General features: G+C 47.0%; 1 protein-coding gene across 6 annotated transcripts; it reads left to right on the top strand.

The window, feature by feature from the left end:
• Positions 1-299: 299 nt before the first annotated feature.
• On the top strand, positions 300-27,649 carry SOCS2 (suppressor of cytokine signaling 2). Of its 6 annotated transcripts, XM_082739326.1 has the most exons (4): positions 300-383; positions 9,686-9,756; positions 24,145-24,482; positions 26,152-27,649. In XM_082739326.1, exons 3-4 carry the CDS (start codon positions 24,344-24,346, stop codon positions 26,607-26,609), a joined length of 597 nt encoding a protein of 198 aa, XP_082595452.1. In that variant the 5' UTR covers positions 300-383; positions 9,686-9,756; positions 24,145-24,343; the 3' UTR covers positions 26,610-27,649. The 6 variants fall into 6 exon arrangements, with proteins under 6 accessions (XP_082595452.1, XP_082595451.1, XP_082595449.1 ...); XM_082739325.1 differs by lacking the exons at positions 300-383; positions 9,686-9,756 and adding an exon at positions 21,384-21,743; XM_082739323.1 differs by lacking the exons at positions 300-383; positions 9,686-9,756 and adding an exon at positions 21,385-21,774.

The following is a 27,649-nucleotide window of genomic DNA, read 5'->3' as shown; positions in this document are numbered from 1 at the left end:
TAAATCTTAAAAAAAAATTATCTCCTTGCCCTGTGCTGGGTCTTTCTTAGCCCCTCTGCTCATGCCTGACATGAGGTATGACCTAGGGCCCCAAAGTGATGGGCTCTGCAGTCTATGCCCTGATTTTCTGACTAGGAACTTACACTTCAAGGGATTTAATGGAAACAAATAGGTTGAATAAATAAAGCCAAGTAATTGAGAGTGCTGCTTAGTTAAGGGAACTTACTTAAAAAGTAGTTCCTCCTTCATCTATCAGTTAACAGCCAAATTTCCTGTTGTTTCTCTTCTCTCCCTCGTAGAGGCTGATGTCATCACAGCCATGTAGCAGAATAATTTCCCACAGCAATGGAAGTTCTATGACAGCATTGGGGTTACAAAAGCTGGTAAGGAAATTTGTTATCAGTACTTACTATCAGAAATTACAAAGAAAATTAATCTTAAACTTTCTGGGAAAGGAGATGTTCAGTGAAACTAGAAATTTTTCTTAATTTATTCCACAAAGAAAGCCTGTTTCCTGCCTACCAGAGAGAGAATGCCCTACAACTTCAAGTTACCAGAAAAATAGTACTGGTCTAAGAGACAGATAGTCCTACTTAAGAATCTGTGCCAAAATGGCGACTATCTTCATATTGGATAGGCTGGCGAATGGGCTATTTTTCAAGACCCGACCTGTCCCGAGAAAGTTTTAAAATTTCCTACTTTCTTTGTCTTAGGTGAAATCTCCTAAGCAGGGGTCCCCTGTCACCCCCCATCGCCCTGTTATAATGGAAGCAGGATGTATTAGTTTCCTATGGCTTCTATAACAAATTACCACAAGCTGAGGGAGAGGGAGGGGTGCTTTAAACAACAGAAATGTGTTGTGTCACAGCTGTGGAGGCCAGAAGTCCCAAATCAAGGGTTGACTTGAAAGTCACAGCTGAACTGTGCTAACTGGGAAGGGCAGCTGCTGTGACGAAGAGGAATGCTCATCAGAAGGAAGGGAACCGAGGCGTCGGAGCAGTGTCAAACATCAAGACGAACACAGTAGGGAGGAAGGTGCTGGGTTCAATTTGAACGCGCTGACTTGTGACGCAACCAGTGAGACGCCCAAGCATGATGTCCCTTGTCCGTGAAATGTGGCAGCAGGCGTATCATTTTTCCACTTTGGCAAGAACACTTTCCGTGGAGTGTGGGGGTAAGGGGACTAGCAGAGGGAGTTGAGGAGTGAATGGGAATTGAGGGAAGTTGAAGTCGGGCAGGTCAGAAGCAGGAGAACTAGCGTCTGTTTGGGAACATTCTCAGCTCTGAGGACAGGTAGCCTTTCAGGACCAGAGGCAATGCCCTAAAGCAGTACTTCTCAAAGGCTGGTACCAGACGGGCAGCAGACAGGGTCTGGGAACTTTACTAGAGAAGTGAAATTTGAGGACCCCCCCCCCCAGCCCTAATGGGTCCCAAACTCTATGTCTGTGGTTAGGAAGCCCTCCAGGTGGTCCTGATGCCCGCTAAGGTCTGAGAACTACGTGTCCAAAGCATGGGGGAACAAGTATGACAGAGCCGGTCGTACCTTGTGTCTCAGGGAGGCATCTGCACATGGTGTTAACACGCTTACACCAGCTGGGCTTGCTTGGAAACAGAGTCTGGTTTGGAGTGGGAGGGTGAGTCAGCGTCTTGGGCCCAAGGGCACACATCTTTGTAAAGCGAGCCCATGAGAAAAAGAGCTGGTTCCCTCTCAGGGCAGGATCCCTGCTGCTTAAGGATGAACTACACCTGTTCCGGTCTTTCAAGCAAATCAACCATCTGACATCTTTCCACTCCTCTGAGCAATAGCAGAGGAAGCAGCTCTCTCGAAGGATGGGGCTGGGGCTCCGCTGGAGCTGTCCCAGAGTGGCATTTCTTGCAATACTTGCAGAGCCCCCTGGGAGATGTTAACCAGAAACTCAATTTGCTCTTTGACTTCAGTCTTTACGGTTGAAAACCTTTCTGAAGTGGATCTCTGTCTTTTTGTCACTGTAGAGATGAGAGCAATATCTAAAATAGCCAAGTTGTGAAAGATTTATTATCTTTACAATGCAGAGTGGGTTTAAGATGAGCTCTCCGACAGTATCGCTCTTACTCTCTTGCATTCTGATCTGTTTCCTTGAAAGGAGAGATTGGGTTGCATGGCGTTGCTGCTGACTGCTGGGATTTGCGTGTGGCACCACACCCCACGTTATCCATGGCACACTCTGTTACCTGTGTCTGCGTCTGATTTCCCCTTAACAGCTGTACATGCAAGTCATCTGCCCTGTGGGCAAATAACAGGAAGTATGGCACCGTGTAAACACAATGAAGACAGTGCTGGTTTATGGGTAGTTCATGGGTTTACCTCTAAAACCTAGAACTGTAAGAGGACCCGATAAACATTGTTGAATGAATGAAAGAACATGGTTATTATAATTGGATTTGGGATCATCTTGGAATCTATAGGTCTAAAGGTCGCCATTCTGAGCACTAATCCTTGCTCTCTGGGACCATAAATTTAGAAAGAAATCTTACTAATCCTGGTAACTTCTGGAAAAAGCTTTCAGAAAATTTTTGCAGATATCCTTGAAATGGCCTTTTAATGTACTTTTCTCTATCAAAACGGAGGGTGTCAGTGATAGGATTGGATTGGTCCAATTCTTCCCCCTCCCCCTTAGAATGCATCCAGTCTTTCCATGTTGCTCTACAGTGCCCCCCACTGGAGGGATCAGAGTATATGTCCCCCATTCACTGGTGTCGGACTTGGCATATGACTTGCTTTGGCCAATGGAATACATGAGTGGACGTGAGCTGAGCAGAGACTTTAAACGTGCTCCTGTAGTTTGGCTTAGCCTCTTGTCTGGCCCTCCACCATGAGGAGAACTGTCCTGGGCACCTTCTGGTCCAAGGAAAATGAGAGAAATGTTGAGTGGACCCGATCCCAATCTGTGGCCCAACACAGAGCTGTCCCAGCAGCCCTACAGACCTGGGAGGAAGAAAAAGAAATGCTTCCGATATGCCACAGAGATTTTGGAGTCATTGTTAGATAACAGTCTCACAGCAGAAGCCCAACTAATAACAAGCCCTTCAGGTGGATCCTAGCAAACAGATGTTTTCCTGCATTTTTTTTTTTTTTAAACTTTCGGGATGCTGAGGATGACAAAGAAGAGGCTAGAGAGGTCAAAATGCTGAACATTGGTGTTCAATCCTGACGCTCAAATCAAGCCAGCAAAGACTAAACAAAGTACTGAGCAGGGCTCAGCTGGGTAGCATGAAAGAGATCTTATTCTAGCAGTCTCTGTGTTTTGGAGATTGGAAGTTCCAGAGAGTAGCTCCCTGAAGAAGCAGCAGGAAGAAGAGACCTCGTTTTTTAGGACTTTCTGGCAAAGGTGAGCCCAGCAGCTAGCTACCTCCCGGCAGCAGGGAGGATCGTTGGCATCTCAAACAGCCCCTACAGAAAGGGCTCCGAGAGCTCTGGGAGCGGCCCTGCCATCTTCAGGGCAGATGAGCTGCCATCAGCAATTTGGGGGATGAGGGGGGCCCCTTTGTTCCAGGAATTCCAGTAAAGTCCCAACCCCATCCTTTGAGCCAGGGTTGTTGAGTGGGACTCCCCCCAGAATATGTGATACAAGAGTGAGAAGGGGAGGTTTTCGGTGGCAGGTGGAATAGCACTCCAGAAGGGTCTGTATCCTAATCCTGAGAAACCAGGAACAGGCCTCACGGCATGGGGGAATTAAGGCCAGGCAGGCAAACAAGTAGACCAGAGCAGATGAAACCTGGTTCCTTCACTTCCTCGTTGGGTAACCCTAGGAGAGTTACTTAACCTCTCTGTGCCTCAGTAAAAAGAGGATGATACCTATCTATCTGATCGAGTTTTTATGAGGATTGATGTTAATACATATGACCAAGCATTGTGGCTGGCCTACGATTAAGACTCAAATGTGATCAGTTGCTATTAGGACTAACACTACTAGGCAGTATGTGTAGTGATTTGTAACCCTTGGGTCTAGAGCCACAATATGTGGGGTCCAAGTTGGCTCTGTCACCTAGAACTTCTCTGCTTGGGCAAGTTATTTAACATCTACCAGGCTCAGTATTTTCGTGTGTAAGATGATGACGTTAAAGTTACCTCCCTCACAGAGTTGTGATGAGGCATTAATCAGTTAATACACCGAAAGTCCTAGAACAATGCTGGCAGATCCAATAAATGTTTTCTGTCAACATCAGCATTTGCAGCCCTCCAGGGTCCCCATCGCTCTAGATGGTGAATAACGAAACCACCACCACCATACAGTCCGTGGCTCCTCATGGGACCATGAAGACCTTTTAGGCTGAACCATGGCCAACCATACTGTGGGAATCACTGGAACAACACCGCGTCTTCTCCTGTGGGAAGCCAAGTCATGGTAGCCTCTGGGGGAGATGCACATATGATATATAAAAAGAAAGGAAAGTGGAAAACTAAGTTGTCAGAAACACACAATCAGGAAAGACTCGTACATGGGACACGGAGAGCCTGCATGCCTCTCTTTTTTCCCTACTCTGCAATCACATAGCCTTGGATTTGCCTTGGAGTCAGTGTTTTTACTTTGTAACATGGTCGGAACATTAGGTTAAGGAACCTTGTCATTTTCCTATTCCGAGCTGTCCACTCAATAATACCAAGAATTCCCACTTTGGGAGATAATGACAAGAAGTAAGACAGCCCACTAGTAAACAAGCAAATCATTTCATGGCAACAGCTGCTTTAATCAAAACATTCTGGTTCTTCCTCATCTGAACCCACAAGGAACGAACCAATCCGATTGGAAAAAAATATTTGTTTTATCTTTGCCACATTTATTTACTCTTAGGGACTATTTAACTTGATTGGGCAGAAAAGCCGGAAAGAATGGAACCACTCGAGGCATCAAGCTGCTGTGTCTCTCTGGCCTCCGACGGAACCGGCTGGAGGGTCAGCCGCACCTGCCTGTTCCCCAGTCGCATATAGAAGCCCTTTGCCCTCGTCCTCCTGTCGGAGAATCGCGCTGTTCGTGCACCCAGTTTTGGGGGTGGAGGTGCAGAATGGAAATTAGAGAAAAGAAGTCAGCCACTTCACAGTTCTGCCCAGCTGTGTAAGCGATTTCAAAATACGAAATAGTCTTTCCACAACATATTTTGACAACAGCCTGTGTGTAAGGCATGGTGATGGTGTTACAGGGAGGCCAGGATAAATTAGATGCGGATTCGATCCCAAGGAGCACCAAAGTTCCCACCAAGAACGCACGAATACCTGTGAGGAGTGGAAAGCTCCGGGCGTGTCCTAGGTTAGAGCCAGGATCTCACAAGGACGCTTGCTTCCTGTGATACTGTCAAAGTGTACACCTGGTACAGCTCTCCTGGGACCTTGAGAAATGATTATCTTTTGTCTGCCAATGAGACGAGCTCTGTGGGGGCCTAGCGAGCTTCAGGTTGGGAGCTGGTCAACAGAAAAGGCCCCCACACAACAAGAGGCTTAGAACTTTCGGCCCTGCTCCCCCCACTGCCCGGGAAGGCACGGGGCAGAAGATGGACGTCGGTCCCCAGTGACCAGTGATTGAATCAGCCATGCGGACAGAATAAAACCTCCGCGGAACCCCTGGACCATGGTGTTGGACGAGTTTCCGGGGTGGGGAGCACATCTCCATGCCGGAAGGGGGGCATGCCCCTTCGCCCCAGAGGCTCCCACTCTTGGGATCATTTCACTTCTCACCCTCTGTGCCTCTCGCTGTTGGTTCGTATTTTTTATAATAATCTAGAATAGTAAGTGGAGCCCTTTCTCAAGTTCTATGAATTGTTCTAGTAAATTATTGAACCCAGGTGGGGAGCATCGTGGGGACCCCCCCCCCCCCGGCAATCTGTCACCCATTAGGCAGAAGTGCTGGTCACCTGGAGGCCCCACTTGCTGCTGGCATCTGAAGTGGAGGCAGTCCTGTGAGACTGAGCCCCTTAACTTGTAGGATCTCATGCTAACTAAGTCCAGGTATAGATAGTATTAGAATTGAATTGAGCTGCGGACACCCAGTTGGTATTGGAGAATGGGTTCGTGTTGGGAAAAACCTTATATTCGGTGTCAGAAGTGGAGCCAGAAAATGCCATGCAGCCTCACAAAGTTGTTCCAACTTGAGGTAAGAGGAATGAAACTTTATGTCCCATATCAGCTAGCCACTGGCTATGGGCTGCCCGGAGGGAGACTAACCTCCCTAATATTTCTGGGCAAGGTGGCTCCCATGGGTCAAGGGTAACCGTGCAGGGAAGGGTACAGCAGTAAGCTTGTAGCAGCCAATCTTTGCCGAAGTCATGGGCTGGATAGACCTGCTGGGGAAAGGGGTTCTGGACAGAATACACAGCACTGATTGCAAAGTTGCATTCCAAGGAAGATAGGAAACTGTTGGCCGAAGTTCCCAGGAGATGGGAATTGATCCACTGACATCAGGAGGCTGTCGTTCAGACAGTAGTTCTCCCCTGCCTCCCCAAATAAAAGAGATTCCTTGAAACAATCATCCTAGGAGCTCCTGCCTGAAGATTCCAGTAAGACATAGGTGATTGTATTAGCCAGGATTCTCCAGAGAAACCATACCAATAGAAGATATATATATATATGTGTGTGTGTGTGTATGTATATATATATACTCATACACGTTGATAGGATTATGGAGGCTGGGAAGTCTCATCCTCTGCTGTCTATAAGCTGGAGAACTAGGAAAGCCAATGGTTTAATTCAGTCCAAGTCCAAAGGCCTAAGGAAAGGTGTTGGGATATGTGATGGTTCTAAGTGCTAGGATGAGTTGAGAATGAAGAGTGTGATGCCCAAGGGTGGACGATAGACATCCTAGTGGAGGCAGAGAACAATTTCTTCCTTCCTCTGCTTTTTGGTTCTATTTGGGCCCTCAACGGATTAGACAATGCCCAACCACATGGGAGAGGAGGACAGTGGTCCTTCACTTGGTCTACTCATACTCATCTCTTTGGGAAATACCCTCACAGACACACCAAGGAAGAATGTTTTCTCTGGTATCTGGGTGTTTCTCTGCCCAGTCACATCGATATCTAAGATCAGCCATCACAGTGATGCAATGGAAAAGTACTTAGGGCAGAATTGACATGGTGGCTACCTGGGAGTATCTGAGGGAGAACATCTGGAGGGCTTCTAAGATGAAAAATACAGCCCAAAATGAAATTTAAAATGAAGTTTTGGTTTGGGGGTGAGACTACCATCTTTATAGGAAACTAAGACAAAAACAAAAACATAACCGTTTATTGAGCACCTACTCTTTGTCAGGTGCTATGACTTTTGGGCTCAAGCTTTACAATATATGAAGAAATAAATGGTATTGTATTATTTATAAATTGTATTATCACCATCACACGTACCATCTTATTTACCTCCCCACGACCTTCTTACGTGGGAGAATTATCCCTACATCAGAAACAAAGACACTGAGACTCAGAGAGTTAAATAAAGTGCTTATGGCCACTCAGCAAAGAAGCAGGGTTTGGACTCCTGGAGTTAGTTATTCAGAGAAGGACAAAGAAGACATCGAATTCTCACCACCCCTCTGTCCTGTTCCAACAGGAGTGAGTGGAAACATGCCACTTTCTTTCAACAAGATCAGATTTTGGCTTCCAAAAGCACAAGACACAAGAGACACTCCCGTGCAGAGTGAACAGCCCCCATCTGGGGCACCGCTGTTAGTCACAGTGGTGTGTCCTCTCCTCAGCAGCTGTCCAGGAAAGTCACATAACATGCACTCAAGAGAGAGCCCCTGAAAGAAGGGGTGAGATGGGGGGTATGGAGTCATTTTAGGGGGAAGTAGGAGGACTCCCAGGGCACCTGTCAGCACAGGGAAAGGAGATCCATCAGGAAGGGGGATTTTTTTTTTTTTTAAGATTTTATTTATTTATCAGAGAGAGAGAGGGGGAGAGAGCGAGCACAGACAGACAGAATGACAGGCAGAGGCAGAGGGAGAGGGAGAAGCAGGCTCCCCGCCGAGCAAGGAGCCCGATGTGGGACTCGATCCCAGCACGCTGGGATCATGACCTGAGCCGAAGGCAGCTGCTTAACCAACTGAGCCACCCAGGCGTCCCAGGAAGGGGGATTTTAGGGATGTATCTAGAGCATGGCTCCTGGAAATAAAATGAATCATACCTAGAAATCTTTCTGGAGCTTCTCTGACAGAATGGAGCCCATTCAGGCGTTGGGACAGCTTTGCTGGAGAGTGTTTTCACCATTGTGTCCCTGCACATAAGCCTGGTGTAGGTACACGGTGTTTGCAAGATTGCCTGCCTGCCCTCTCTCTCCTCTCTGCCAGATAGGAGCTGCCTGCTCAACTACAACCTCCTCACCTCAAATCAATTCTGCAAGCATTTAGGGAACATCTTTTCTCTGCTGGGCCCCGTGCTAGGAACTAGGGAGCAGTAAACAACAGTAAACGGCAGTTGTTGTTTATCAACACCCTTCTTAGAATGTCCACCTCAAGCGAGTCCCTTGGTTCTCTATATTTTAGCTTCCTCATCAGTGAAATGTGATAATAACAGGACCTACCTTGAATAATAGGCTCTACCTGTAACTGTGAAGTCTAGATGGAGTTCCTGTATCAGGGGCACCTGGCTGGCTCAGTTGGTGGAGCGTGTAACTCTTGATCTCAGGGTTATGGGTTTGAGCCCCGTGTTAGGTGTAGACATGAGATTAAAAAAAATCTTTAAAAAAATTTAAAAAATCGGTTAATACAGCAAAACCCTTAGGTACTTTATATATTAACAGGTATTCTTCTGATAAACATTAGCCCATATTCTTATTACTACTATTCTGCTATTACTGATACTACTAGTACAGTTACTACAGTGAATAAGACAGGTAAGATAAGGTCTTTGGTTTATGGAATATAAGACTAGTGGGGGAAAACAAGCAATTACAATGAAGTGGTGGGTGTTCACTTACCCAGAAGCTGAGATGCCCCGGGAACATTCAGAGGGGGCCCCAGGCCTGGGTGGTTACCGAAGGCTTCCCAAAGGAAACAATGACTTAGCTGAGACCTGAAGAATGAAGAGGCCAGTGAAATGACAGATAAGAAAAGGTCCTTGCAATGGGAAGAATGTAGGAGTGGTATTTTTTTTTAATCTGTTTATTTTTATTTCTTAAAATTGAGATATAATTGACATATAACATTGTGTAAGTTTAGGATAAACCACAGATTGATTTCATACATTTATATATTGCAACATGATTACCACTCGTGTCCTGTAATGTTATTTCTTTTTTGTGGTTATAGCAATCAAGATCTATTAAGAGTGCTATTTTTTTAAAAAGATTTTATTTATTTATTTAACACACAGAGATCACAAGTAGGCAGAGGGGCAGGCAGAGAGAGGAGGGGGAAGCAGGCTCCCTGCTGAGCAGAGAACCCAATGCAGGGGCTCCATCCCAGGACCCTGGGATCATGACTTGAGCCAAAGGCAGAGGCTTTAACCCCTGAGCCACCCAGGCACCCAAGAGTGCTATTTTTAATCTGTTTTTGTACTAAAGGTAAATCAGTATCTTTTCTTATCTGTAATTTCACTGATCCTGAACTATTCTCTTTCTTGAATCACTTGAATTAAGGTGGGGGTTGAGGATATGTGTTAAGATCTTTAAGTAGTAGGGATTAAAAAAAAAATCACTCTTAACCTTTCTTATTTGTCTTTCTAGGGTGAGCACTGTACCGGTTCCAAAATGTGGGTTCGAGGAAAGGAAGGTTATTCAATGATGGAATCTTCCAGGTACATTGACTTCTTAGACTGAATAATGTCCAAAATTCAGCATTTCCTCCCTTTTTGTTCCTCTCCAAGTTAGTTATTCTTCAGTTTTACCTTTTTAAGAGTCAGAGTTATTAGGGAATAATTTACATAAAATAAAATTTACACCTTTAGAGTGTATTGTTCAATAAATTTTGTCAATTACATGACAAATTGTCAATTACATGACTTGTATACAGTCATGTAATTGCTGCCTTGTTCAAGATGTAAAATCTTTCTACCAAATTCAAAAGTCTCCCCATGCTCTTTGTGGTCAGTCTCCTCATCCATTCCCATTTCCTGGCAACATCTAATCTGTTTTCCAAAAAGTCATGTAAATGGAATCTTATAATATCTAGCCTTTTGTGCCTGGCTTCTCATACTTAACATACCCCTCTTGAGATTAATTCAAATTGTTGCATGTGTTGGTAGTTTCCTCTCTTTTCAAAATTTTTTTAAATTGCTGAATATTATTTTACAGTCTGGATGTAGTACAATTTTTTAACTTATTTACCTGTTACTGAGCATTTGGGTTGTTTCCAGTCTATAGCTATTATGACTAAGATTGTTATGAACATTCATGTACGGGCCTTTGTGTGGACATATGAAATCATTTCTCTTGCATAAATACCTGGGGGTAATATTGTTGTTAAACAGAAGCAGTGTATGTTTGATTTTATAAGAAACCACTAAGCTATTTTCAAGTGGTTTTGCCATTTCCCCTTCTCACCAGCAATCTGAGAGTCTGAGTTGCTTCGTATGCCGGCCAGTGTTTGGTAATGTCAATCTTTTAAATTTTAGACGTTCTAGTGCGTGCACAATGGCATTTTATCATGTTTTAATTTAGATTTCTCTAAATTCAAATTAGCATCTTTTAATAACTAATTTGTTGTTTATATATAGATATTCTGTGATGAAAGTGTCTATTTAAATATTTTGACCATATTTTAGTTGGATTTTTATATTTTCTTCTTGAGTTGTAAAGGTTCTTTATGAGTATTCTTGTATCTAGAATGTCTACTATCAGATACAGAATTTTCTAATAGTTTCCCTAGTCTGTAGTTTAAAAAATTTTTCTTTTTCCTTTTTTTAAAGGTCTTATTTATTTGAAAGAGAGAGAAAGTGAGCGAGAGAGCGCATGAGCCCACGCAGGGGAGCAGCGAGCAGAGGGAGAAGCAGATGCCCCCACTGAGCAGGGAGCCAGATGCGGGGCCCTGTCCCAAAATCCCTGAGTGGAAGGCAAATGCATAACTGACTAAGCCACCCAGGCATCCCTAAAAATTTTCTTAAGATTGTCTTTTTAAAACAGCTTTATTGAGGGCGCCTGGGTGGCTCAGTGGGTTAAGCCGCTGCCTTCGGCTCAGGTCATGATCTCAGGGTCCTGGGATCGAGTCCCGCATCGAGCTCTCTGCTCAGCGGGGAGCCTGCTTCCTCCTCTCTCTCTCTGCCTGCCTCTCTGCCTACTTGTGATCTCTGTCAAATAAATAAATAAAATCTTTAAAAAAAAAACAGCTTTATTGAGAAATACTCACATTATCTTTTGAAGAGCAGAAATTTTTCATTTTGATGAAGTCCTAATGTATCAATTTTCTTTCTTTCTTTTTCTTTTTTTTTTTTTTTTTACCTTTTGTGATATTTGTGTCCTATCTAAGAAAACTTTGCCTGACCCAAGGTAACAAGAGTTTCTCCAGTATTTTCTCAGAAGCTTTATAATTTTGCCTCTTTCATTTAGGTCTATGATCCATTTAAAATTAAGGTGTGTGTATGGTTTGAAGTAAGGGTTCATTTTTCTGGTGTACGGATGTCCCAATTGTTCCTGCACCATTGAAAAATGATCCTTTCTTCATCAAATTACTTGTTCAAAATCTGTTGACTATATTTTGGTGGATCTATTTCTGGACTCTAGTCTGTTTCCCTGATCTGTATCACCATCTTTAGGTCGGTACTACTCTGTCTTGATTACTATAGCTTTAGAATAAATCTTCAAGGGGCTCCTGGGTGGCTCAGTCAATTAAGTCTCTGCCTTGAGCTCAAGTCATGATCCCGGGGCCCAGGATTAAGCCTTGCATTGGGCTCTGTGCTCAGCAGAGAGCCTGATTCTGAGTATCCCTCTGCTGCTCCCCCTGCTTGTGCGTTCTCTCTCTCTTTCTCAAACAAATAAATGAAATCTTAAAAAAAAAAAAAAGAAAAGAAAAAGAAATCATCAAATCAGAGTGAATCTTCTACCTTTGTTATTCTTTCTCAAAAATGATTTCTAGGTCCTTTGCATTTCCTATAGAATCAGTTTGTTGATTTCTACAACACAACCAAAAAGGTTGTTGAGGTTTTGTTTAGGATTGTGTTGTAGCTATAGATTAATTTAGGGAGAATGACAGCTTCACAGTATCAACCCTTCCCATCCATGAGATGGCCTCTTTTCATTTGCTTAGTTTTCCTTAACTTTTTTCAGCATTAAAATTTTTCTTTTTCGGTATGCCTGGGTGGCTCAGTCATTAAGCATCCACCTTCGTCCCAGGCCATGACCTCAGGGTCTCAGGATCCAGTCCTACACTGGGCTCCTTGCTCGGCAGGGAACCTGCTTCTTCCTCTGCCTGCTGTTCTCCCTGCTTGTGCTCGCTCTCTTGTTCTCTCTCTCTCTCTGACAAATAAATAAATAAAATCTTAAAAAATTTTTTTTTCTTTTTCATGTACCATTCTTGCACATATTTGATTACATTTATCTCTAACTATTCCATGCTTTTAAACCTTTTTTAAAAACCTTTTTAACATTTTCTATTTCCAATAGTTTGTTGCTAATGAATAGAAAAATGATTTATTTTTTGTACTGACCTTGTATCCTGAAGCCTAGCTAAACTCACATATTTATTGTAGTAACAATTTGTACTTTTGATCCCTTAGAATTTTCTATGTAGATGATTATGCTGTTTGTAACTGAAGACATTTTTACTTCTTCCTTTACAATCTATATACTTTTATTTATTTTCTTGTCCTAATGCACAGGCCAGTATCTCCATCACAATAGTGAAAAGAAGTTGTAAGAATGGACATTCTCGTATTGTTCCCAATCTTAGGAGGAAAGCATTTAATCTATTACCATTATGAGTGGTGTTAGCTGGGTTTTTCTTTTGTAGATAAAGTTTGTCAGATTGAGGAAGTTTCCTTCTAAGTTTGTTGAATTTTTTTTTTGTGATGGATGTATGTTGACTTTTATAAATGCTTTTTTTCATATATTAAAATAACTATATGATTTTACTATTTTAGTCTGTTGTGTTTGTGAATTACTGGCTGATTTTGAGTGTTGAACCAGCCTGAACTTCCTGGAATATATCCAAATGGGTCATTCATATATTATCTTCTTTATATATTCTGATTCAATTTGCTAATATTTTATGATTGTGCTTTTGAGAGATATTAGCCTATAGTTTTCTTTGCCATCTTATCTCTCTTTGATATCTAGAAAGATGCTGGCTTCCTGGAAGGAATTGTGAAATGCCCATGTTTACTTATTAAGAAAATTTTTTGAAGAATAGGTATTATCTCTTAGCATTTGATAAAATTTACCAGTGAAGCTTTCTGAATCTGTAATCTATTTCTTAAATAGAGATAGGACTATACAAATTATGCATTTTTTAAGCAGGATTTAATGTTTTATTCTGTTGTAGCAACTATCTTTGTGTGAGACATTGTCATAACTGTCTTCTGATTTCCCAGCTGTTATCAGTGATATTTATTTATTCACACCATCTTTATTTATTATATCATCATCATTATCCCATCTTTATTTGTGCCTATTAAATGACCAGAATCAACAGACTACAATAGAACTAATCTGCTTGATAATGAGTGTGGGGCAGGGGAAACTAGGTGCTAGTGGCACAACAGAAAGCATGGTAGACTTTGGGCTACTAAGACTATGTCATGAAAGACAAGGATTTATCTGATGACATTGTGAGACAAATTTGCCTCTTTTAAGTATTGGTTTTAAAAATGGGAGGGAAGGGGCACCTGGGTGGCTCAGTGGGTTAAGCCTCTGCCTTCAACTCAGGTCATGGTCTCAGGGTCCAAGGATCAAGTCCCACGTTGGGCTCTCTGCTCAGCAGGGAGCCTCTTCCCCCACCTGCCCCCACCTGTCCCCACCTGCCCCCGCCTGCCCCCGCCTGCCTCTCTGCCTACTTGTGATCTCTCTCTGTGTTAAATAAATTTTTTAAAAATGGGAGGGAAGAAAAAAGGAGATTTTGAAATAAAAGCCTTCTCAGCAACACTGGAAAAGCCAAAGGGAAAATGACAGGACTTTCCAGCACGATGTTTCCAGAGTTATTTAAAAAAAAAAAAATTAATTTTATAAGAAATGAGACTTCATTTTTGTGTTTATTTTAGAGTTATTGGCACATACTAAAGTGTAACAATTTCTTCATTGTTACAAACCTGACCTTCCTGGAATATATCCAAATGGGTCGTTCATATATTATCTTCTTTATATATTCTGATAGCTTTATATATTTATATTTTCCAAAACAAAGGAAACTAACCTTCCCCCTTGACTCTTTATCACTTGCTTTTGTTCAAATACTGTAAATAACCTTTGAAAATATTACAGACACATTTGTTGGAATAGCACTTTAAATGATTTGAAGGACCTATTTAAAAAGTAACTTACCCTCCAAGCTCCTTTTCCATTTAAAGTGTTTTCTTTGTTCATATTAAACCCTATACTGTTTTCCTAAGGACGGTTTGTTTATAAGTACAGAACAACCTATTTCATCTACTGTGGCTTTATTTATTCACATGCACACTGGCATTTTTTTTTTAACCACTAAGTGTTTTAAGAATAAAATCGGGTATAGGCTATAATATATTGGTGAAGAGAGATTTAAGCCATCATATACAGGGGAATCAAAGATTTTACATTGGTTTCCATTATCTGGGGCATGACCGTTGTGATTTGAATGTGCTAGGTGAGCACCCTGGCCTTTCAATGTGGAACGTATATGGAGGTTGTCCTGTGGCTCCCGGTGGTGGTGACTATTTGTGTTATTCCGGGTTGCCACATGCCTTAGGTTAAAGTTAGTCTCATCCGTGACTGCCAATCCCCGGACTGGTTCACTGGGGGCTGGTGCTTCTCAGAATTCCATGACTAAGCCAGAAGCTGTGTTTGTTATTTACTAACAGGTATTTCTTCGGACTGCTCCACTTACCACATCATCATTCCAGGCCCTGACCTTTGTGAACTTCTCTGGAAAATCAAATATATCTAAGCCGCCCAGGCTTGGGTCTAATGACACCTGACAGTTGCTCTTCGGGAGGTCGTGGAACAGGGCTTGGAGGGTGATTTGAATGAGAAGGAAACCTAATGGTCATGGAATCCACATTTTTCGTGGGAAAACAAGAATCCAGAGAAGTTAAGGGACTTGATCCAGATCCCCTCTCCTGTGATGCCTTTCTGGACTTTCCAAGGCGGTTTGCAGTGGTGCTTCCTTCCCAGCTGTTTGCAAAACCAGTGTGTGCTTTTCGCCATGACTTTTAACCCTTTGTTAGAATGAATGATCAGCAGCGTCTCTCTCACTAAATGGAGACACTCTTAAGAGTGGGCTGAATTATGTTTGTCCCAAGGCCTGGAACATTTAAGTCCTCATGAATGTTTCATTAGTGGGTGAGTCCCTCACGTGCTGTCTACTGAGTACAATAGTTGTGACTTCAGACTCCAGGACATTGAGGAGAAGTTCTAAAACAGCTAAGTTCCCCTTGGTAGCAGACCAGAGGCAAAAGGCAAAACCACAGTTTAGGGTGAGAAGCACATCTAGGTGTGGAAGATGAGGATTCCAGGCACCCAGGCCAGAAAGAAGGGAGTAGAAGCATTTCAGTTTCCTTACTTGTAGATGCATTCAATTCATTCATTCATTCAATAATTTTATACTACTAGGGGCCAGAAGGTTCTTTAGGCACTGGGAACACAGTAGTGATTTTATATATATATATATATTTATTTATTTATTTTTATTTTTTTTATTTATTTACTTGAGAGAGAGACAGTGAGATGAGAGCATGAACGAGGAGAAGGTCAGAGAGAGAAGCAGACTCCCCATGGAGCTGGGAGTTCGATGCGGGATTCTATCCCCTGACTCCAGGATCATGACCTGAGCCGAAGGCAGTTGTCCAACCAACTGAGCCACCCAGGCGTCCCCAGTAGTGATTTTATAGACAAAGTCCCTGCTTATATTCCAAGGGGAGAGAGACATGAAACAAATGACAAATAAAAACCATTATCATGTCTGGTAGTAGTAGGTGCTGAAATGAAAAACAAAGCAGGAGAAAGAAATGGTCACTGATAAGAAAGGGGAGGCGTCTCTGTGTAAGACCTGAACAAAGTGAGGGAGCGATTCCATGTGAATTTCGGGGAAAGAACATTTCAGAGAGAACAAGTACAAAGGCCCTGGCTTAGGCTTGGTGTGTTTGAGAAACGAAGAAGTCAGAGGATTAGAGCATTGTGAGGGAGAAGAAAGTAGATGAAGAAAATGATTCTGCACTACTGAAATAATGTCCTTTCTGGAATCCATCTTATAATTGATGGTTTTTTTTTTAAGATTTTATTTATTTGTTAGAAAGAGAGAGTGAGCACACCAGCTGGTGGAGCAGCAGAGGGAGAGGGAGAAGCAGGCTCCCTGCTGAGCAGGGACCCCCCCGCCCCCCAACGTGGAACTCGATCCCAGGACCCCAAGACCATGACCCGAGCTGAAGGCAGATGCTTAACCGACTGAGCCACCCAGGTGTCCCATAATAGATGATCTTCTGACTATATAGACCAGTTGCAATAAAGAGAATCCCTACCATGAGGAAGGCAGACTTTCTCTCTGGAGCAGGATATCTATGGCAGCCATCACCCTTAGGATAGGGTTCTCACCTGAGGTCAAGAGGACCCTCAGGATTCACAGTCAGCCTTCAGATTGTCCATTGATCCCCTGAATCTGTGCTTCCAGAACATTTTTCTGCAGAGAGAGTCTTGGGTGGAGCCTGTATGCACATAGGCATGCAAAAGAATGAAATGGGTCAGGTATGACAACATGGCCACCCTTGGCTTATGAGACACACCAGAATGTATTTCACTTTCTTGGAGAAATAAGGTCTCTCTGATTGGTCTTGAAATATCCAGTCTTTTGGATCTTTTATTTCCCTGCTTTGGGTAGAGACTTGGGTCTCAAGAAGTAGTTCTTCACCATAAGAGAGACAGCAGTGCAAAGGTGATGACAGATGACAAATAATGTTTAGTGTTGGGAAGCCAACAAGGGATGGTGAGGACTGTGGTAAACAGGAAGGCTATGGTGAATGAGCCTTTAATAGGGGCAGCCACAACCCCGCTTCAGCTGATCACCGCCTTGAGAGAATGGATCTCCCTCAAATCTGGATCACTTTGGGGGTGAAATCTCCAGAATTTTAATTTGATTCATTTAAAAAAAGAATCTTGGCTTACCAATCCTAACAGTCTGAAGGATCAAATATGACCCATTCTTGTCCATAGACTTTACTAGAATTTCTGAGAGATCTCTGACCTTATGCTAAAAGCTATTATCCTAGAATAATGATTCCCCTCAACTTCTGTGCATAGAAAGATGAAGGGCATGGCCATCTCCCAAGCTCCTGGGTCCTAGAAGTCTAGGGGAAAGCCATCTTCCTGGCTTTTCCCTCTTGCAGTCCCTGACCCAGAACACTGAAGCCAGCCAGGACACCAGGAAATGTCCTCCGTTATGGGGCTCGAGCAAGCAGGACATTGTAAAAGGGAATTGGTACTGAGAAGCACCAGAAGAGAAGTAAGAGATGTTCATCACGTAGATGACGGCTCTCCTTCTCAATTCTCTTCCCATTCCCTACCATGGATTCCTCCCCATCCAACTCACCACACCCCACAAGAGCATCTTTGATTACAAGTTACAGCAACCCAAATCACACAAGGTAGGGCAAAATTAACTCATTAGCTTCGGTATCTGAGAAGGCCAAGGGTGGGGCTGCCCCAGGCATATTGGAGTCAAGTACTCAGGAATCACTTCCTCTCCCTCAAACCTGAGCCCTGCTTTCCTCTCTGCTGCTTCCATTCTTTGATGGGCTTCCATGCGGCAGAAAAGTTGGCTTCCATGGTCATTACTCCCCATCATCTCAGAAGGGAGGGATCATTCCTCTTGCAGCACTTATATCAAATCCTAAGAAAATAACCTGCTTAGGCTGTGATTCTGGCAAGAAACCCCATGTCCAGGGGAATTAGTTACTTCTGTTGGCTAACCTGCTCTCTAGAGGCGTAGGTTCCAGAACTGCCGGGATTCGTGAGGGTGGGGGATGTGTGGTGGTGGTTGTGGTGGTGATGGCGACCTGGCCAAGTTTAAAAGGAAGAGATGGTGGCAGTGATCATCCTGTAGCTCCCCCACTCCTAAGACAAGAACTAAAAAAACTCTCTGCAGCTCAGCAAAAGCTCAGTGTAGAGCGTTTGCCAACTCCTGTACCAGAACATCTGCATTGCACACCAAGGACAGCCAGTCTGAGGTTGGCACGCCGAGATGTTCGAGCCTCAGCAATTATCCAATGGGGACAACAGAAGGAACTCTCCAGCTTTGTGAAAATCACCCTCCCTTCCCTCTTCAAGTAGAATGATGGTTCCCCACTGCAGCCAGGCATCTGCCCCACTGAACAGAACAGAGATGAGATAGAGATTTACAGAGCTACAGATAATGAGGTATAGTGATCATATTCTATTGTCACCACGGCCCTATAAGGTAAGTTCCAGTATTTTTTTTAAGATTTTATTTTTTTTGACAGAGACACAGCGAGAGAGGGAACACAAGCAGGGGGAGTGGGAGAAGGAGAAGCAGGTTCCCCCGCAGAGCAGGGAGCCCAAAGCGATGGTGACAACTTGATCCCAGGACCCTGGGATCATGACTTGAGCTGAAAGCAGATGCTTAATGACTGAACCACCCAGGTGCCCCATAAGTGCCAGTATTATCTCCATAAAATGCTGACTGATTTGCCTAAGTTCACTCATGTAGCAAGTGGTGGCAGAGTGAGGACCCATGCCTGGGCAGTGCAGCTTGAAAGCCACCTGCTAAAGCACTATCCACCCAGCTACTGGCTCATCCAGTGGCCACATGGAATGGTTACCACATGCTGGGGACTGTTCAAGGTGCTGAGCCATAGCTGGGAACAGTGCAAATCCAAATACTTGTCCTCACGAAACTCACATTCTAGTGCAGGAGAAAGACAGGAAACCAGACCAGTAAATAAGATATAAGCTAGGTTAGATAGTGATCAGCATTAAGGAGAAAACTGGAACAGCGAAGAGAGAGAAAGGTGTGTGGAGGCAGCAGGTCGATTCTGAATAGGGTGGGCAGGCAAGGTCTCACTAAGGTGGCCCTGAATAGAGGTCTGAGGAAGTGAGGGAGCAAACCATGCGGCTGTCTGAAGGAAGAGCGTGCTGGGTCAGGGAGGCAGCACAGAAGGCTTCGAGGAAAGAGCAAGGGCAGTCTGTCTTGGGAACGGCAAGGAGTCCACTACGTCTTAAGCAGCGATTAAGGAACAGAGCAGGAGGGGACGAGATCAGGGAGGTAAATGGAACCAGATCTTGTAGGATGTTGTGAGTGGCTCCTCGGATTTTGTTATTCACTCTGGGGTGATGTAGCCATTTGGATTGGAGCAGAGGATGGACATGCCATGGTTTGGTTTAAACAGGATGATTCTCACTACTCTGTCAGGAAGACTGACAAGGGAGGGACAAGGGTGCCAGCAAGAGGTTGTAGCCGCCAGCTGGGCTGAGACTGGTGAGCCAGGCTTGGGCCCGTGTATGCTGAAAATGTGGCAAGGGCTTCAGTTCTGGGTTCATTGGGACATCAGAGCTGAAGGACTGGCCAACACGTGGGATGTGGGCTGTGGGGAAAGAGCAGTCAAGGATCACTTGAAGGCTTTTAGCCAGAGCAACTGAAGTCTAAAAATGACATTTCTCAGAGATGGGGGGAAATGAAGGAGGAATTGCTTTTGTTTTTGTCTTAAAGGGGGGAGGGTTGTTTTAAGAAATCATCAGGTCTCAGTTTGGGACACGTTAGACTGGGGATGTCTATTAGATACTTGGAAGGCAATGCTGAGTGGCCGGTCTGGGAGCTCAGGAGAGAGAGCCATCAGGACTGGGGTCCTAAGCTCTACAAACTATACTCTGCTCCCTTCGAGTCATTGAAGACACTGATCCATATGTAGCTTTGGAAAATGATAACTGTATCAGAAATACTGGAAAAGGGGGCATCTAGGTGGCTCAGTCGGTGAGGCTTCTGCCTTTGGCTCAGGTCATAATCCCCGAGTCCTGAGATGGAGCCCCACATCCGACTCCCTGCTCAGCAGGGAGCCTATTTCTCTCTCTCCTGCTCCCCCTGCTTGTGCTGTCAAATAAATAAAATCTTAAAAAAAAAAAAAATACCGGAAAAGCATTAGGAAATCCAAATTTAAAAGTTCGCCCATATCCTGCCACCCTAAAAACAGCTGCTTTCATTTCTCCACATTTCCTTCTGCTTTTGCCCACAGGCCTACATAATCGTAGGAAGTTGTAAGCATAGCATAGATACAATTTCATATTCTACTTTTTCTCACTTAAACATGATCCCATAAATATTTTCCTAAGAGGCTCCCCTATGTGTTTATCGGGGATTAGAAAGGCCAACAAAATGCTGGACATGGCTGGAGACATTTCAGAAACAAAAGTCAAAATCTTACTTTGCTACACAGTTTGGGGCCCTTATACCTGGCATTGTGCTCACTGTAATTTTTGTGGACGATGACTGTCTGTGGAGGTATACTTTGAGCCGGGACCTAAATGATGAGAGCTGGCCACACACCCAATCTGGGGAAGGGCATGCCAGGAAGAGGGAACGGTGTGTGCAAAAGAGGGAATAACGCAGGTTAGGAGGCAACAGGAAAGCCCATTAAGGAGGGTTGCTGGCAGATTCATTTCAACTGACAATTAAGTAGAAATTTATCTTTGTAAAATGTACATCCTTCGTGTGGGATTCTCTAGAAAGGAATAGAAGCCATATGGTATAATTTAGAATACAGTGAACCCTAGTAGATGACTAGTAGTTCTTAAAGATTCCGGGGGGCCACAGTCTATACACAAACTCTACATGGAATCTGATTTGTTCATTCATTCATCCCAGTCCCTGAGCCAGGACTGGACTCATTTTTTATAGAAAAGGCCGAGGGTCCAAAGACAGTTAAAATGACTTGGGCAGAATCATTCAGCTACTATATAGGGAGTTTTAACTAGGGTTGAATTAGCTCTGCCCTCCACGTGGAAGTCTCTAAAAAAACAAAACATGATTCTATCGTCGACAAAGCCCTTCGTTAGCTGAGACATGCCCCCTCAGTTCTTGGCTCACCTGCCTACCATTTGCTTAGTTATTTACTCAAAAGCTGGAAAATTGTTGAGAAAATTTCTCCCTGACTCCCGGCCCCGGAAGGCAGGAAGCTGGTTTACGTTCCCTCCTAGGGCCAGCAGGGGGGGCACCAGGCACAGTTTGTGAGCCGCGCCTCCCCCAACGGCTCCTCCCCCTTCCTCGCCCAACTTCCCCACAGCCCCTGCTACAACTCAAAGTGGCCATTGACCTTTCAAGCTTTTGAGCGCTGATGCAATAGAATAGTATTTCAAAGAAAAATGGTTATCGAAAATTTGGATCCGGTTTTCCCTTGAGTGTTAATGGTTTCCAAAAAGTAGGTCATATTTAAAGTAGGTCACATTTTGAGAAGGGCATGCCGGCAAGGAGCGGAGTTCCAACTGAGGCCAGGTGGCCTCCCAGCGGGTGGGAGGAGGTGAGGGTCTCCGCGCAGGGAAGTGACGGGATCTTCTTTCCGAATTCCCAGCCCCTGGGCGCCAGGGCGGCGGGAAATCACCGAGGCAAGAGGTCTCGGGACGGCAGGCACCGAGGCGAGCCGCCCAGCACCCCCGGGGCGCGCAGGTAAGGGCGCCCCCCTCAGCAGCCAGTGCAGGTGAGCGGCGCGGCCAGCCGGAAGGAGACCGTGGAGCGGCGCGGAGAAGCAGGAGCAGGGGAGGGGGAGGAGCCCGGCGGGGCTGGTGCGGGAGCCGGCGAGTGGCAGCGCCTGGGGGAGGAGACTGAGAGCCGCTAGAGCTGCTTAAGGAGGCGCCGCTTTCCACCCGCTCGCCGCCTTCTAGGACCTGGGCAAGGGTGCCGCCTCCGGGCCGCTCCCCCGCGAGCACGAGTGCCTAGAAAGGGGCCTCTCCAACTCCACGACTGTGCTGTAAAGCGAGAGGGGCCGTTGTCAGGGACCACCCACCCCGCGCTCACAAAATGTGCAGCCGGGAGGGGCGCGTCGAGAAGGCGCGGAGAGGGTGGGAGAGGCAGAGCCCCGCGGGGGCGGTGGAGGTCTGGGTCCTCAGACCCCAGCGCACAGCAGGCACGGCGGGGGATAGGGGTGCAGGCTCCGGACGCCGAAGTGGGGACGGCGGTGGCAGGGACGCTCCTCCTGTGCGCCTGCGAGCACTGGAAGCTGTGCGGTGAAGGCGGACGGACTCCCAGGCGGCCACGCCGCCTGGCCCCGCACCGACCGCTCTGAGCCCGCCTTCCCTGCAGCTTGCGCATTAGCGCCGGCGCCTCTTTAAAGCAGAAGCGGGGGCCGCGATCACGTGAGGTGGATTCCTGGAAAGTTCCTGGAAAGCGGCCTCCGCAGCCGCCGGGCGGGGCGCAAGAAGAGCGCGGACCCCGCAGGGAGGCGGGGAGCAAGGGAGGCGCGCGGGGGCTGGGAAGTCGCGCGCACACCCGTTCCGAGGACAGACGTTTAACTCTTGCCATGTCTTGCCGCCTCCACCGCGGCTCGCGGGCCTTGGGTTTCCCCTGAAGCATGAGCCTCCGCGCCCGCCGCTACCGGCGCTGCGCGGGCCGCGGACAGTGCGCCCCGGAGCCCCGCACGCACTGCCTCAGGATCCCCTGCGCCAGCAGCCGGGGTGCTGGAGGAGTTCGGCCAGGGGCTGGCGGCAGGTACTGGTCCGGGGAGCCCGAAGGCTCTTCTCCAAGGAGGGTCGCCGGGGAGGGCACCGGGGCGCGGCCGCGAGCGCCGGGCGGCCTGGGCTTCCGCAGTTGCAAACCGCCGGGGACGCAGTCGGAGCCGCGGCTCTGTCTCGCGGCCGGGCGCTACTGCCTACGTTCTTAGGCTCCTTCTAGGCGTCGGGAAGTCTCCGGAGTTTCCTCCCCTGCTCCAAACTGCCATCCAAATTAATAATCCTCCTAATAACCTGATCTGCCGCTCCTCCCCGCCCGCCTGCCTCCCGCCCTAGCTCCTTCCTCCTCCCTCTCTTCTTCCCACCCCCTTGGTCGCCGCCGGAGGGAAAGCCAGCAGCTGCCCAGGGTGGGGGATTTCGGAGCTCGGGGGTTCCAGGCGATGATCCCCGGCGCTTTTGTTTGCTCTCTGCGCAGAGAACTCTTGGCTGCCGCAGAGCGCATCCCCAGGCATCTCGCTCCCAAATTAAAAGTCAACAGGGGAAACTCGGGCAGACACCCCTCCTCTCCCGGGCCCCTCCCGGGTCCCCCGCCCCATGTCCGCTGGGGAGGCTGCCTGGTGTGGAGGCGGCGGCCGAGGCCGAGGCCGAGGTTAGGGCTCGGCGATCGTGGTCTTACACTCCCAGCGGCGCTCCCCGCCGCCTGTTCTGCCCCCGCCGGGGTTTCTGTTCCGAGCCCCCGCGAGGGCTGAGCGCTTGGGTCGATTCCTCGACAGCGCCCGCGGCGGCGGCAGCTATAGCAGCCGCCGCCTCCCGGCCCAGAGAGCGGCCGCCACTGCGCGTGGCGGCGCCCCCCACCTCCGCCCCACGCGGGCGCTGGTAAGCTGGTGGAGGGGCAGCGAGGCAGCCTCCGGGCGGGGGTGCGGCAGCTTCCGCACCTTGGCGCCGAGGGTTGGCGGCTCAGGGTGCTTCGTCCCGGAGCCCCTGGGCTGTACAGAGTGTGAGATACAGGAGTGCAAATTTGGGGATGTCTCCTGTTCTTTCCTTTACAGTTTTTCTGCTTGTCCTTGACTGGGGCGTATTTACTACCTTACCCACAGGTGACTCTGCTCTGCTGGTCTGCGATTTCGGCCAGTATCCCTGGGCTGGAAGACACCCTGTTCCCCACCCTCATCCTGTCCCTCCCTACCCTCCCTCCCTCCGCAACTCCTGCGTCTTGGATCCCTGCTCTCTGTCCTTTCTCTACAGCTGGGCCGGGGCAGTCCCTGGATGCTTGGGGTTAAATGGTGCAGGAGCATAGAGGCGGAGGAGTCCCCGGGATTTTCCACGTCTCTTATTTCCCCACCCACACCCCAGCCGCAGGGGTCCAATTTGGACTGACCCAACCCCATACTTTCTTTTTGCAGGCAAACCCTGGGTGACCGCGCCTGCGGGGGACTTTGCCATCCGTCCACTGGAACCTGGGGAGGAAGAACCCCAAGCACCCCATCCCCTCCCCCTACACCATTTCGGATACCCCGCAGACACTGACTTCCAAGAAGGACGCCTGCCCCCTCTGACCCCATCGCGGTGGCCACCTGTCTTTGCCGCGCTGATCCCTCTCCCATGACCCTGCGGTGCCTCGAGCCCTCCGGGAATGGCGCGGAAGGGACGCAGAGCCAGTGGGGGACCGCGGGATCCGCGGAGGAGCCGTCCCCCGAAGCAGCGCGTTTGGCGAAGGCCCTACGGGAGCTCAGTCAAACAGGTAGGGAGCCGATCAGCCTCCACGCGTGTGAGGGGGGTGCTTCCCCAAAGACGCGGTTGCAGGCTTTGTCGGCGGGAAGCGCGGCTTGGAAGCGGGGCCGCGATGGGGGCAAAGAATGGGATGGAACTAGGGCTCCTCGGTTCCCGTTCCCGCTTCGGGTCAGGGGATCGCGGAGAGGATGCACGCAACGCCCCTGGGTCCTAGGGAATGCGAAAGAAAAGTGGTTCTCGAGGGACTCGGAGGCCTAGGGGAGGGCAGACCTCGAGAAGGGCTTCTTGGAAATAGCCTCATAGGGCTCTGGCACCTTTGTTGTCGCGACCGCTCCGGGGTCGGTGCACGGGCTTGAACCCAGGCGGGAGAAAGTGCCAGGCGCCTCCCTTTCCGCGGGGAGCAAGGGCGGCGAGTGGGCGCTGCGCTGCCCGCCGCTCCAGCTGCATCCGGCTCCCGAGCCGAGCAGCCGCGGCTGCTCCGGAACTTGGCGGCCAAGTTCCAAGGACCGACAGATTGCCGTGCCGGCGGCTGCGGTAGAACTGGGAGGAAAGCGGCCGGCGGAGCCACTGCGCAGAGCGCGGCCTTCAGCGGCTGCTCGCCCAAACAGTTGCTGGTTTCAAGGGCAGTCCTGCGCTTTGCGGGGCTCGCTCGGGTCTGAAAGAAAAAAAAAATCTGGGAAACCACGCAAGCTTTCAAAATCTGGATCCTCAGAGCTTCCGTTTGGGGCAAAGTTGAAGTTCTGGTGGCCCAGGGAATAGGGAAAAGTCACCTGCAGTTCCGGTCTTTGAGTGCGACCACCGGCTTTCCCACCGCGGGGGGCCGGGGGATTGCAAGTATCTGAGCAGTTTTCTGGGGGCGGCGGTGGGGAGCACACTGTCAGAATTCGTATGCAGAGTGTCTCGAAGTCCCTGTTGAAAGCGGGGTGGACCCTGGGGTGGCGCAGGCAGATCAAATCGAGAATGCTGGGGAGACCGACCGACGGTTGTGATTTGGATCAGGGCAAAGTCCGAGAAAGAGTTGCAGATTGTAAACTTGAAGTACTAATTATCAGTTGGGGTTTCCCTCATTTCTCAATGCCTGGTAAGGCAGTTTTAATCAAAGCAACAAGCAGAAGCTGTCGTACGGGGTCTGCACTTTGAAAAGACGTAAATAGCCGTGCTTTCCAGAGGCTTTGGACGGAGATGCAGCCCAGAACAGATACGGGGAGAGGGGGCGGTGGACACCAACCTTCCAAAAAGTTCTTTCAGTTTTTACCCTGTCGGAATTACTGGAATCGGGCCTTCCACTTTTGTAAGGGCATGACTTTTATTTCTAACTTCTGATTTATTTCGAAGTTACTTTGATTTCACTTGGATAGTGCTAGAAGCATCCTGCTTTGTCATCATTGCAAATGTTTTGTTTCGTGAGGAGAAAAATGTTTAGAGAATGTAAGGAACAGCTACAGAAAGCTAACTTGTTAAAACCGAAAACGGACTCTCAGTGTGGGTTCATGAGGTAAAATGGACCCGCCTTCTCATTAAATTTCTCCCCCAAATGTTAGTCTCTGGGAAACTTTCCCTCATCCATTTCTACTTAGAGCTAGAGAAACTGTTGCCGAGTATTGACCCTATTTTTAAAAAAATTCCTTGTAATAACTATTTCACCCTCTCTCCTTTTTCTTTTCGAACAAAAACCCCAGGTTGGTACTGGGGAAGTATGACTGTTAATGAAGCCAAAGAGAAATTAAAAGAGGCACCCGAAGGAACTTTCTTGATTAGAGATAGCTCGCATTCAGACTACCTACTAACAATATCTGTTAAGACATCAGCTGGACCAACTAATCTGCGAATTGAATACCAAGATGGGAAATTCAGATTGGACTCTATCATATGTGTCAAGTCCAAGCTTAAACAATTTGACAGTGTGGTTCATCTGATCGACTACTATGTTCAGATGTGCAAGGATAAGCGTACGGGCCCGGAAGCCCCCCGGAACGGCACCGTCCACCTTTACCTGACCAAACCTCTCTACACAGCCGTGCGACCGCTCCAACATCTCTGTAGACTCACCATTAACAAATGTACCGGTACCATCTGGGGACTTCCTTTACCAACGAGACTAAAAGATTACTTGGAAGAGTATAAATTCCAGGTGTAAGTGTTTTCTGTCTTTCTAACCTTGCCTCGTCTAGAGTCTCTCCGAATGCAGCTATGTCAAAGAGAACCAAAACTTGAGTGAGTGCTCTGGATAACTCCTTGGGATTCTCCAAACAGCTGAAGTCCATCTAATTTACATGGGTGCCGAGGTAGCTAGGTATTTAAAGTTCCCCCAGAGATTTTCACGGGAGTGATGCTGACCTTCCTAAAGGCTGACCAAGACCCACCCATTAATCCTTTTCCATTAGAATCTAGTGTCCCGAGTAAAGGCTGAAAGGAACGTTTTCTTAGAAAACCTCACCTTTCTGAGGTTCCTCTCTAGTAGGTCAAAGTTCCACGCCCCAGTAGCAAGGAGAGAAGGGGATGCAGGAGCACGGAAGCAGTGGAAGGAACCCCAGCTGACACAGGCTTAGCTTCAATTTTAGATGCACGGTGGTCAGAGTCTCCATTAGGCCGTTTTCTCTTTTTGCATTCTTGATGTACCTAGGAGTTTTGTTAAACAGATATGCTTGTTGAGTATTTATCCTTCATTTTATGCAATTAACCGAATCAACCAAAAAAATGACCATGAAATCCTGTATTTGACTTTTTACTACATGTATGAACTCTCTCATGTGAATGAGTACTGTAGTATAATCTGTTTTAAGGGAGCCTTATCTCAGAACTATTTCAAACTGGTGCACTTGGAAAAGACTTGATCTTTTCCTTTAAGGCTAAAGACAAGAATGTAGTGCTCTACAGGTGCAACTCAATCCCTGAAAACAAAACTATGTAGATACGGACATTTGATCCTTTCAAGTAGCTGTGTCCCCCACCTGTTGCCATTGACTTTTTGGAAATGGCTGTAGAAATTTTCCAGTTGTCCTTGAATTGTCTAACCATGGACATCAGCGGTTGTCTCCCTTCTACAATGTAGAATATTTTGACTTAATTCTCTTCCAGATATAGGGGGATACCTGCCTGTTTTTTTCAAAGTGTTTATTTACTGCTGTTACTATTTGATTAGAGTGTATTAAATAAAAAGAAAAACCTTGCCTTTTA

The sequence above is a fragment of the Mustela nivalis genome (genome assembly GCF_964662115.1).
Source record: "Mustela nivalis genome assembly, chromosome: 7".
Taxonomy (NCBI): Eukaryota; Metazoa; Chordata; class Mammalia; order Carnivora; family Mustelidae; genus Mustela; species Mustela nivalis.
The sequence above is the reverse complement of the archived record's forward strand: the minus strand, read 5'-3'. Positions and strand labels throughout refer to the sequence as shown.

What these genes read in the sequence shown, in the direction of transcription:
- SOCS2 (XM_082739326.1), top strand. Translation starts at nt 24,344, where the DNA reads ATGACCCTGCGGTGCCTCGAGCCCTCCGGGAATGGCGCGGAAGGGACG. An exon ending in ACGGGAGCTCAGTCAAACAG is followed by an intron (nt 24,483 to 26,151) that starts GTAGGGAGCCGA and finishes CAAAAACCCCAG; the next exon opens with GTTGGTACTGGGGAAGTATG.